Source organism: Salvelinus alpinus, chromosome 13 (assembly GCF_045679555.1).
Source record: "Salvelinus alpinus chromosome 13, SLU_Salpinus.1, whole genome shotgun sequence".
NCBI lineage: Eukaryota > Metazoa > Chordata > Actinopteri > Salmoniformes > Salmonidae > Salvelinus > Salvelinus alpinus.
The window spans coordinates 12,140,513-12,153,363 of NC_092098.1; the positions used below are offsets into that span (position 1 = coordinate 12,140,513).

The 12,851-nt window shown below is 41.9% G+C and overlaps 1 protein-coding gene across 1 annotated transcript; it reads right to left on the reverse strand.

The window, feature by feature from the left end:
• Nucleotides 1-2,191: 2,191 nt before the first annotated feature.
• Nucleotides 2,192-12,772, reverse strand: LOC139537093 (protein cornichon homolog 2). The gene is made up of 7 exons (XM_071337984.1): nucleotides 11,875-12,772; nucleotides 10,768-11,393; nucleotides 8,105-8,173; nucleotides 7,678-7,725; nucleotides 4,542-4,654; nucleotides 4,315-4,458; nucleotides 2,192-4,125 (listed from the first exon to the last, which is right to left on the reverse strand). The coding sequence occupies exons 2-7, from the start codon at nucleotides 10,816-10,818 to the stop codon at nucleotides 4,098-4,100; spliced, it is 453 nt and encodes a 150-aa protein (XP_071194085.1). The 5' UTR covers nucleotides 10,819-11,393; nucleotides 11,875-12,772; the 3' UTR covers nucleotides 2,192-4,097.
• Between the last annotated feature and the right edge of the window lie 79 nt (nucleotides 12,773-12,851).

Consider the following 12,851-nt stretch of genomic DNA (forward strand, 5'->3'; position numbering starts at 1 on the left):
CACCCTTTGCCTTGATGACAGCTTAGCACACTCTTGGCATTCTCTCAACCAGCTTCATCTGGAATGCTTTCCCAACAGTCTTGAAGATGTCCCACATATGCTGAGCACTTGTTGGCTGCTTTTCCTTCACTCTGCGGTCCAACTCATCCCAAACCATCTCAATTGGGTTGAGGTCGGGTGATTGTGGAGGACAGGTCATCTGATGCAGCACTCCATCACTCTCCTTCTTGGTCAAATAGCCCTTACACAGCCTGGAGGTGTGTTGGGTCATTGTCCTGTTGAAAAACAAATGATTGTCCCACTAAGCGCAAACCAGATGGGATGGCATATCACTGCAAAATGCTGTGGTAGCCATGTTGGTTAAGTGTGCCTTGAATTCTAAATAAATCACTGACAGTCTCACCAGCAAAGCACCTCCATACCACCACACCTCCTCCTCCATGCTTCACAGTGAGAACTACACATGCAGAAATCATCCGTTCACCTACTCTGTGTCTCACAAAGATATGCCGGTTGGAACCAAAAATCTAAAATGTGGACTCATCAGATCAAAGGACAGATTTCCACCGGTCTAATGTCCATTACTCGTGTTTCTTGGCCCAAGCAAGTCTCTTCTTATTATTGGTGTCCTTTTAGTAGTGGTTTCTTTGCAGAAATTTGACCATGAAGGCACTACAGAGGGTAGTGCGTACGGCCCAGTACATCACTGGGGCTAAGCTGCCTGCCATCCAGGACCTCTACACCAGGCGGTGTCAGGAAGGCCATAAAAATTGTCAAAGACCCCAGCCACCCCAGTCATAGACTGTTCTCTCTACTACCGCATGGCAAGCGGTACCGGAGTGCCAAGTCTAGGACAAAAAGGCTTCTCAACAGTTTTTACCCCCAAGCCATAAGACTCCTGAACAGGTAATCACATGGCTACCCGGACTATTTGCATTGTGTGTCCCCCCCAACCCCTCTTTCTACACTGCTGCTACTCTCTGTTTATCATATATGCATAGTCACTTTAACTATACATTCATGTACATACTACCTCAATTAGGCCGACCAACCAGTGGTTCCGCACATTGGCTAACTGGGCTATCTGCATTGTGTCCCGCCACCCACCACCCACCACCCCCTCTTTTACGCTACTGCTACTCTCTGTTCATCATATTTGCATAGTCACTTTAACCATATCTACATGTACATATTACATCAATCAGCCTGACTAACCGGTGTCTGTATGTAGCCTCACTACTTTTATAGCCTCGCTACTGTTTTCTAGCCTGTCTTTTTACTGTTGTTTTATTTCTTTACTTACCTATTATTCACCTAATACCTTTTAGGCACTATTGGTTAGAGCCAGTAAGTAATCATTTCACTGTAAGGTCTACACCTGTTGTATTCGGAGCACGTGACAAATAAACTTTGATTTGATTTGATGAAGGCCTGATTCACGCAGTCTCCTCTGAACAGTTGATGTTGAGATGTGTCTGTTACTTAAACTCTGTGAAGCAGTTATTTGGGCTGCAATTTCTGAGGCTGGTAACTCTAATGAACTTATCCTCTGCAGCAGAGGTAACTCTGGGTCATCCTTTCCTGTGGCGGGTCCTCATGAGAGCCAGTTTCATCATAGCGCTTGATGGTTTTTGCGACTGCACTTGAAGAAACTTTCAAAGTTCTTGAAACTTTCAGTATTGACTGACCTTCATGTCGCAAAGTCATGATGGACTGTCGTTTCTCTTTTCTTATTCGAGCTGTTCTTGCCATAATATGGACTTGGTCTTTTACCAAATAGGGCTATCTTCTGTATACCACCCCTACCTTGTCACAAGACAACTGATTAGCTCAAATGCATTAAGAAGGAAAGAAATTCCACAAATTAACTTTTAACAATGCACACCTGTTAATTGAAATGCATTCCTGGTGACTACCTCATGAAGCTGGTTGAGAGAATACCAAGAGTGTGCAAAACTGTCATCAAGGCAAAAGGTGGCTATTTTGAAGAATCTCAAATATAAAATCTATTTTGATTTGTATAACACTGTTTTGGTTACTACATGATTAAATGTGTTATTTCATAGTTTTGATGTCTTCACTATTATTCCACAATGTAGAAAATAGTCAAAATAAAAACCCTTGAATGAGTAGGTGTGTCCAAACTTTTGACTGGTACTGTATATAGTAACATAATAGTTGTACCACATAATATTGCAACACATTGCTATTTTATTAGAATATGTGAATTGCTGTTTGTGTACTGTATATCATATTGTATTATAATGAATACAAACTAGCACACCAACAAATATAGCATACAGTGATGAGAGATGTGTAAAAGACAGTATCAAATAGTTATTCTTCAATATACTGTATATTAATTAATTCATTCTGATAAATTGCATTATGACATTCATTAATGGTCAACCTAGCTATATTTCCTCTCCTTTGTGACCCCCCGTTTTGTGCTTTAGCGATTGTCTGTGATTTACTCACATTGTTGTCAGGGTTGAAGTCCTGTTTTGGAGGGAACTGTCATGATGAACAGAACACACTGTATGTCTTGGCACAAGAAACCTAGCTGAACAACATTGACACATTACTCAAATGTGAGTGGCTCCACTATAATGCAGGGCGCTGTTTTCAGATGCCAACATGAAACCTATCGGACTTGTTGTAAACAATTAATTACTACAATTATGGTCAGTTTATGGTTAACACATGATCACACAGTATTTTTCAAGTTCCAGTATTACCCATTTCTCTAATGATTTTAAAATCACACAGTGTGATCATTATCAATGAGCTACACACAGAGCTATGGTTACATGATGATGAGCGCAGCACCAGCTAAGTCACGGCTTTGAAATGAACCAAGAGTCAAGTGTCTGCCAACATTCACTGTAACACTTGAGTGAGAACAGTTATGTAAGTCCAACCATAGTGTTCTATGTGAGACGGTTTACTGCGCTTGACATAGTCATCACAGCAAACCGATCTATCAACGTCATCTTCAGCAGCCTTGTCTGCTACTTGTGTCACACAGTATTATTCCACAGAGGAAATACGATCCCATGTACAGTCATCTCTCCTAGGCTATGAGCACATTGCTGTTGTTGTGAATTTAAAATGGCTTTTCTTGAATGAGGTTTCCATGATCTAGAATCATGGAGCGCAGAGCTCTTTGGAAAGTCTAGGTGAAATCAGCCCTTCCTGCCTAGAACAAAACAGACAAACACAGAATACTTAAACACCCAAGTACCAAGTCACCCAGAGCCAAAACATCCCCTTCAATCCTGAATAATTATGTGTTGGAATGCCTGTTTTCCCTGGGTGGGGACTGGGGTCTGGGAGATAGTGCCTTGACTGGGATGGACCTAGACTCAAACACTGCTCCAGGGTGTCCACGATCCTTTACAGAAGCTTATGCCCATCGCATGTAATTTATGAGTTCATACATTTTATATTTGTGAATAACACAATTACTATCACTCTGGTTTGAAATAGTAGCAGTGAATGGTGTATTTATCTGATGAAACAACTTTTCCTATCCTCAGAAAATGATCTACCACAACTACTGAATTATCGAAATACCAAATCGGTAGAAGAACTAAATACGTTTTGTGCATTTTGTATTTTCTTTTCTAAAATGGTTTATTGGAATGGAAGGATATGAATCTGCAACATCTACGTTAGGATTTAGGCAACACAAAGTTTATAAATTCACAGTTGAGTGACTATCACTAAGAATAGCAGAGGTGACCTGCAGGCCCTAAGAAGTGATGTGGTCAGATCAAGGCAACACGTATACTAGTTGAGATGTGTTCTCGCTTTCCCTTCTTTATTTCATTCCTCCTCCTTTGTGGCTCTTCCATGTCTGCTCCTCTTCTAGATGGATTGCAGTCTTGAGCTCAACAACGTCTCTTTGCCTTATTTCCTCACAATGTCCTCCAAGGTTCGTCCCTCCATCCAAAGATTTGAGGAGAGCAAATCATGGTCTGTGATGATGGCGTAATGGGTGGTGAGAAAGAGGGGTGAGTGACATCACCCGGTCTTGGTCCTGCTCGTTCTCTTTTTCTGTCTTTCAATCTCCTCTTGGTCTTCTATTCTGTGTTTTAGAAACTCACCAAGGCATAGACCATACTGTCAAAGACAGAGAGAGAGGCAGAAAAGAGAACAGGAGGACACCAGTGTTAATGTGACATTGCCAAGCAATAACAACTGACAGCGGTTATTGTGCAGCAAGAAGAGGAGGCTCCCATTCATACAGATCAACGTTCACCAATGAACCGGCTGGACTGATGAGAGATGGCTTTATTAATAGGACCTCACCTGTACAGGTAGTAGAAGAAGGAGAGCAGGTAGAAGCCCAGCTTACACCAAGACTCCTTCTGACAGTAGTTCAGGATGTCAGCATTCATCACACTGACAGGATCATACATGACCTCTGACCCATCTGCTGGCCGATGGAAAAACCTGACGAGAGAGAGAGCGTTCTTACAACAGATACAACTAAAAAGCCTTGAGATAGAATGCTGGAAGTTGGTTGTGTTGTGTACCTCCAAAGATGGTAGAAGAGCAGGGGGATGTTTAGGCCCAGGGTGACCCACTCTCCAGCACACATGAACATCAGGCAGAACAGCCCATGGATGGAGTATTCTGGCACCACCAGCTAGGAATAATACAGACCGTTAGGGTGCACATGGCCACACAAATGCAAACTCTGTCATTATCATAAACACTTCACGACAAAATGCTTTGAAAAAGCTGCAATTTTCATATGAATGAGAGTGATAGAGTTTAGTTATGATTTTCTTAAAAGAATGCAGGCCTGCAGGCCTGCAGACCTCCAGGTGTTCCCTCCTTCAATCTCCCCTCATTGGCTCTATAGCTTGCCCATTAACACTGACAGAGGAAATGAGGGTGGGGTGGCAGTATGGAAAGCCAGTTAATTATAGTGTGTGTGCAACCTGGTCTCAGAGCATTTCGTATTATTCTGTATGTAAATCTGAGACACTACCTTTACTATGATATGTTACGTTTCGTATGGTATGTATTCATTTGTGGATTTCCATCACCCATTTCGTGCAGTACGTTACGAATTTGCAAAATGTATGATATGTTACTAATTCTAGCTAGGTGGCTAAGTGGCTAACATTAGCTAGCTGGCTAATGTTAGCTAGGCTAGGTGTTAGGGTTAAGGTTAAGGTTGGGAGTTAGGTTAAAGGGTTAAGGCTAGGGGATGGGTTAGCTAAAAAGGTTATGGTTATGCTTAGGTGAAGGGTTAGATAAAATGCTAAGTAATTGCAAAGTAGCTCAAAAGTATTAAGTAGTTAAAGTTGCTAAATCGGTGGAATGATATCAAATACATGTGTTTGATGCCATTCCATTCGCTCTGTTCCAGCTATTATTATGAGCCGTGTTCCCCTCAGCAGCCTCAACTGCCGTGATGAGATTCGAACTCGCAATCTTTGGGTTGCTAGACATTCGGGTTCCCTAGTGCTAGACGTTTGCGTTATATGTTCACGTTACAAGTTCCCATCTGTCTTATGTAACCATACCTAATGGTGTAAAATACTTTAGTACTATAAAGTATTTTTACTTAAGTTGATGTTTGGGGTATCTGTACTTTACTTTTTTTTTTTACTATTTATATCTTTACTTTTACTCAGTGGTGGGCCGTCAGGGCCTGCAAGGCCTTCTCTGCTGGCCTAAACATCATCAGAATATAATTGTTTTTAAAAATATATTTTCACACAAATATGTATTAAATTATTCCCCAGAGTAAGAGTTATACTCTTCATTTCATAGCTTTCCTCTTGGTTGCACTGCTTCCAGCCCCAGGTTGAGATTTGGAGGGCTGGTCTTTATGTTAGATCTTTTATCCAATCATATTCAGCCATCATGTGTTACCAGGGGTCTAAAATCTGCCCTCAGGCCTTCAGAATCAACAGTGCGGGCGCTTGTAGCTTATAGTGAATGGAAATGAAAATTTAGTGTCAACCAATCAGCTTTAGAGTTGGCTATTGTACGCCTGCTAGCTGGCTCCAGTGTTACACAGGAGCCAGCTAGCAGGCGTAGTGCGTGCACGTCTTTTGATTGGATTACCAATATTGAGAGGCAGGTCCTATGGGCAGGTCTATGCAGATCTAGGAAACTGAATTTGATAAACAAATTAATTCGCGTACTACTAAGCTGTTTTTTCAACCCACAATGGCGGAAGGAGGAGAAGATATCGATTTGGTCGAGGATATAATTATAACGCCATTCTCAAGACGAACTTTTCAAGAAAAGTTAGACATTGTAAGGAGAGGTCGCCCGACGCCACAAAGCCTGTCACAGGCGGGAAAGCCACTTTCAAAGTTTCAACTACGAGCGCTGTCAATGGCTCACAGGCTCCGAGAAGCACTGCAAACTGTACTGCTGGGAATGCCTATTATTTGCAAGTGATCGATTTGGTGTTTGGAGCCACACTGGCTTTGCAAACTTGAGTTGTCTAACCAAGGCAGCAACGAGACGCCAAAGTACGGCTGGGCACTTACAAGCAATTGTGCTTTTGAAAACTTTTGGGGACACCGGAGTGGATCTACAGCTCAAAAAACAAGCGCGCAGTGCAACGGAGCTGCACAATGAAAAGGTGAAGGGAAATATTGAAAAGACTCATTGATTGTGTCATGTTTTTGGGTAAACACTGTTTACCCAAAAATGTCAATTTGTCAATTTCAAGGTGACGCAACGCCTGGTTATACTGCGTTTCTGTCTAAATGTATAGTGTCTAGAGCCATGGCATCATAATGATGGTAATAAGAGGTGGATTAATTCGGGTGGGACTGTGTAGTACCTCACTGAAGGCCCAGGCCCCAGGCCCACGGCACGCCACTGCTTTTACTTCACTACATTCCTGAAGAAAATATTGTACTTTTTACTTCATACATTTTCCCTGAAAACCAAAAGTTACATTTTGAATGCTTAGCAGGACAGGAAAATTGTCAAATTCAAGCACATATCAAGAAACACGTGGTCATCCCTACTGCCTCTGGCCTGGTGGACTCACTAAACACAAATGCGTATTTTGTAAATAATGTCTGAGTGTGGGAGTGTGCCCCTGGCTGTCCATACATTTTAAAAACAAGAAAATGGTGCCATCTGCTTTGCTTAATATACGGAATTTTAAATGATTTATAGTATATTTTAGCAATTACATTTACTTTTGATACTTAAGTATATTTAAAACAAAATACTTTTAGACATTTACTGAAGTAGTATTTTACCAGCTGACTTTTACTTGAGCAACTTTCTATTGAGGTATCTATACTTTCTCAAGTATGACAATTGGGTACTTTTCCATCACTTACCATACCAAACACAACATATCATACTAATTTGAGTGTCCCGGATTTACATTATTATGTTACATCTAGTCTATGAGACCAGGCTGGTGTGTGGTGTGTGTGTGTGATTGTTGTGAGTTTGAGAGAGTGAGCGAGATTGAGGTGGGCTACAGGAAGGAGGGGAGATGTGAATCAATCGATCTCAGTCCTCAAAATAGATGCATATATATTTTTTCAAGGTTCTCTGTCACTCTCATCCTCCACTCCACCACTAGGTGAGCAGTGTGTGTGTGTGTGTGCGTGCGTGCGTGCGTGCGTGCGTGCGTGTGTGTGTGTGTGTATACGTGGGCTGGGAGCCACTCACCTTCCTCAGCAAGTTGCAGATTCTTTCAATATTCAGAATTCTTTCCCTCTGAAAAGTGAACAGAGAGAAAGGAGAGTCAGATATCTAGCTAATAGTTTTGCCAAACACCCTCACAAAAGTAATAATCACATTTCCCTACTGTTGGCTCTGTTTGAGAATGTTCTTGTGTACAGTATAGCAAGAATATACTTGGCAAAATAGAAGGTACGTTACATTGAGTAAATGCTTTAGATCAAAAATGATTAAAAAAACAATCAAAATAAACAAAAATGTTCTATTTGAATAAGTGTCCATGGTCCATGTGTGCCTGTCTGTCTACGGTGCTCTGCTCTTCACAGCTGAGTGGAAGTGACTGTAGGTGGACACGGACAGAACTGGGTCACACTTCACAGAACTCCAATCCCTCTCATAAGCCATGGGGCCTTACCGCTCTGGTAGGGTTGCTCTGATCGATTGGGTTCTTGAAGTCTGTGCGCAGCTCGTCAAACGCAATAATCTAAAAAGACATGTACAGTGTATATGGGTAAACTTTCTGCCATTGGATATATCTAAATGTGTTCTTTCACTGTGTTATTCTCATTCAATCCAATCACATACCTTTTAGCTTATTTTTTTTCTCAATATTTCTTATCATCTTCAGTTTTCCATCCCCATACCTCCAATCATCCTTTTGCACCTTTCGCATACTCTGACTCTCTCTTTCTCGCTCTCTGAGATCTCCATCTAAGCATCCCTTTCCACCTCTCAACATTCTTCTCTCCCTGTGACATCCATCTTTCCCTTTCAGAGACCAATCTCCATCTCCACATCTGTCTTTTACTCTCAACAATACCTTTATCGATCTATGTCACCCCCCCCCTTCTCTGTTTCATGCTCTTCTCTGTTGTAAACAGATGCAGTTTCCATGGTGATCCGATGATCCCTTAGCGGGCACCATGGTTACTATAAAAGTGAACAAGCCGTGTCATTGGTTGAGAGCCACACAGAGATGGGGGGGGGGGGAGGGGGGACCATGGATGGAGGCAGATGGGGGGAAGGGGTGGAACAAAATTATAATTTGATAAGCATTCTCAATAACATGGTTTGTTGCTGACACATACACACACTCTCTCTCCCCCTTTTCACCTTCTCTTCACACACACACACACACACACACACACACACACACACACACACACACACACACACACACACACACACACACACACACACACACACACAGACATACTCTTTCCCTCCCCCATCTCTCTCACAAACACAGACTCACACATTGACTGACTCATATGTAGTGCATTCTCACCCACTAGTCAATTCATTAGTCAATACTTTAGTTATTTCAAGCCAGTCTTTTGTATTGATCTGATAATGCTGTGTTGAATTTCAAATGAACAATGTCTCCGTCTAGGGAGGTAGGCAAACCTAGTCCTGGAGAGACGCAGGCACTTCATGTTTGTTTTATTTAACCAACCTGGAAAACCAGGTGTGTTGAATTTAGGCAATCACTGAACTGATCAGTTAGCTCAGTTGGTCAGGTGTGGTGCCTAGTTGGAACAAAATCCTGTAGTACCTGCGGCTCTCCAGGTACAGGGTTGCCTATCCCTGCCCTAGACAGAAGGCTACAGCTGAGATAGATGAGCTCTGGCTATTGTGCAGTCTGTGTCTGATTCTTTAGACATGTAGAATACTGATTGTGCAGAGGTCTCCAGTGACGCCTGTACAAATTCCATTAATCAATTCTGCAGTCAGTAAGCTGGTACACAAATATACAGGTAACTGCCAAAATAAAGGAAACACTTGAGTTAATTAGGGATACAAAGTATAGTGAAAACAGGTGCTTCCACACAGGTGTGGTTCCTGCTTTCTTTTTAAATGCCCGGTGTATAAAGATGCCCAATTGCCCATTATTTTGGATACCATGGCTAGAAAAAGAGATCTCAGTGACTTTAAAAGAGGGGACTCACAGGAACGTGTGTGTGTGTGTGTGTGTGTGTGTGTGTGTGTGTGTGTGTGTGTGTGTGTGTGTGTGTGTGTGTGTGTGTCACCAGATCTCAACCCAACACTTACGGGAGTTTCTGGAGCGGAGCCTGAGACAGCGTTTTCCACCACCATCAACACAAAATTATGGAATTTCTTGTGGAAGAATGGTGTTGCATCCTTCCAGTAGTGTTCTAGAATCTATGACAAGGCGCATTGAAGCTGTTCTGGTGGCCCAATGCTCTACTGAGACACTTTATGACTAGCTTTGACTATTTTATTTTATATTTGTTTATTTATTTAACCTTTTATTTAACTAGTCAAGCCAGTTAAGAATTTTTTTAAATTAACAATGACTGCCTGTCCCGGCCAAACCCAGACAACGCTGGGCCAATTGTGCACCGCCCTATGGTACTCCCAATCATGGCCAGTTGTGATACAGCCAGGAATGGAACCAGGGTCTGTAGTGACTCCTCTAGCACTGAGGTGTAGTGCCTTAGACCGCTGCGCCACTCGGGAGACTAGCTCATATTAATAATAGACTTCCGGTTTGGGGTGTCACACACACACACACACACACACACACACACACACACACACACACACACACACACACACACACACACACACACACACACACACACACACACACACACACACACACACACACAGACTTACAGTACTGATATAAATAACAAAAATAATGAGTCACACATGGGCACATGGACACACATTCACACCAACCAATGGCTACGCTACACTTATTGTATTGTCTCATTCTACTATTAGTCATCACCTGGAATTATATATATTTCTTAGAATATTTCACCTTGGTTACAGACCAACCAATTCTTTATTTAAGGTATGAGTCACAATGCACACAAGAGAATGTTGCCGAACCACCATCCCCCAGTTTAAAAACATGGTTTAGGTGAGAATCACCATCACCCAGTCTAAAAACATGGTTTAGGTGAGAATCACCATCACCCAGTCTAAAAACATGGTTTAGGTGAGAATCACCAACACCCAGTCTAAAAACATGCTTTAGGTGAGAATCACGATCACCCAGAGTCTAAAAACATGGTTTAGGTGAGTGTGTGTGTGAGCTCAACTCACCTGCCAGATGACGAAGAAGATGAGTGCAGCACACAGCACTAAGGTGAGCATGTAGCAGAAGGCCGCGAAGGTGAACGCCGTGGCTGCACCAGCCAGCCTGACGATGAGATGGGTCGAGAGAGGGGGAACTTTCCCCTCCTCTCTCTATTGCGCACTATCCCTCCTTTCTCTCAGGAGGTTATTGTCTGTTCTTCCTCTCTCCCTACCCCTGACTCTCTGACTGCCCTCCCTCTAAAGTTGTATTGAGAGCCCTTATTGTCCAAGTGAGGAGCAGAAGTTCTGGAAGAAAGAAATCCTACTCCGCTCTCCAGTCTGCTGTGGTCTTTCTATTTCAGCTTATCTAGGTTACATAGTTGGTCCTTCTTCTTGAGTTCCTCTTCCCTTTTCATGTGTCTGTGCAAAGGCTTTTCACACATAGACTTTGTAAAGCGGTCGACAGGCACATTTGTTCAGGGAGAACAGCTACAGTTGAGCAATGCTCTCTCCTCTGGTCCCAGCCTCCTCTGATTCTGACAGACAGGGATTTTTGTGCACTTAACGTGTCTGTCCCCACTCCCTTTTATAATGTCCACTTTGCCACTGAAGATGGCACATATTTCAAGAACAATGTAACTGTTATTAAACATCTGTAATAGGAAAAATGGTGGTAAATGGTATTAGATATTATTCAAAAGAGATGTTTTTTATTCTATTCTGATATTTCAAGCGATGACTGTTTATACTTTTAGAGTCATATAATAATTTTCCACTCATGTAAAGAGGAAGGATTTTGCTTTTCATCCAATAACAGCAATTCATACATGTACAATTAAACAAATATTCGTACAATGATAGCTATTAGTGATAATTTATAATAACAAAATGAGCAAAGATTATTAGCTTACAATCAAATGATCACTTTAACAATAACAGCTTGAAATGATTTGATAAATGGTGTTGTAATGTGTAGAGTAGAATATAAACAAACTGAAATACGATATCATTGTTAGGCACTCCATGCTGAAGTCTAGAAGAAATAAAGACTGATGAATGATGTATCAGGATAAATATCATCTGTGATGATAACAATGGATATTTCGATTGATCTTAATATTGATCAGAGTGTACCTGTGTCTGGGGGTAGATGCGTCTGTCACTGAATATCCCACTTCTTCCTCTCCACACTTTGTCTCTGTCAATATGGGTTGACACCATGTCAGAATTTTCTGTCTTGCCTTTCTCTATCCATCTCAGTCGCGTCCATGATATTTCTTCACGCATATGCTTTCCAGTGCTCACTTGCAGGGTGAAAAAACTACATTTAGAGAATCAACAATGTCAGATGTTATTAAGACGTTTTTTGTTATTTTGGTACGATTATTTTTCTCAAGAAAGGAAAAACATCTCCACAGCCCTTGAAGTCGAAGTTAATTCATTATTTATCTCGTCCCCCCCCCCTCCTCTTTTGCTTCTCTCTCTCCAAAACTCCCCCTTATGCTTTCTCTTTTCTTCCTCTAAAAAAAGAATGGAACGATTTTGAAGAAAGAATCTCCCTCATCTTCTGTTCTCCTCAGTTTCTTCTTCTTCTCTTTCTGACTGTCTGATATAAAGAAATGTTTGTATCTCCCTAGAATATAATGGCCAAGTTCATTCAACAGTCTCTCTCTCTCTAGGTCCCTCTCTCCCTGGCTTTTATCTGTTGCCGTATTCCCTTGTTCCCCAGATATGGACGAGGGGGCAGGGAAAGCTTTGAATCTTTTTTTGTCAGCTTCCCTTGTTTGTCTCTATCTATCCCTCCCTCTGCTCCCTTTCTCGCTCGCTCTCCCTTTGTCTCCTCTCTCTCTCTCTCTTTCTCGCTCGCTCTCTCTTTATGTCTCCTTCTCTCTCTTCATCTCTTGCTCTCTCTCACTCTCACTCCTTCTTCCCCTTTGTCATGACACTGGTGTCCTATTCTTCAGTCATTTTGAGAAAGATGAAAAGGCTTTCACTCTTTTCTTGTAATTATGGGATTATTTCTGTTACTTTCTTTCCCTCCCTTCTCTGTTCTCTCCAAGCTACCTCTCTCGTTCTGTGGTCCTGCTGTTTTCACTCTCATCCCTTTCTAC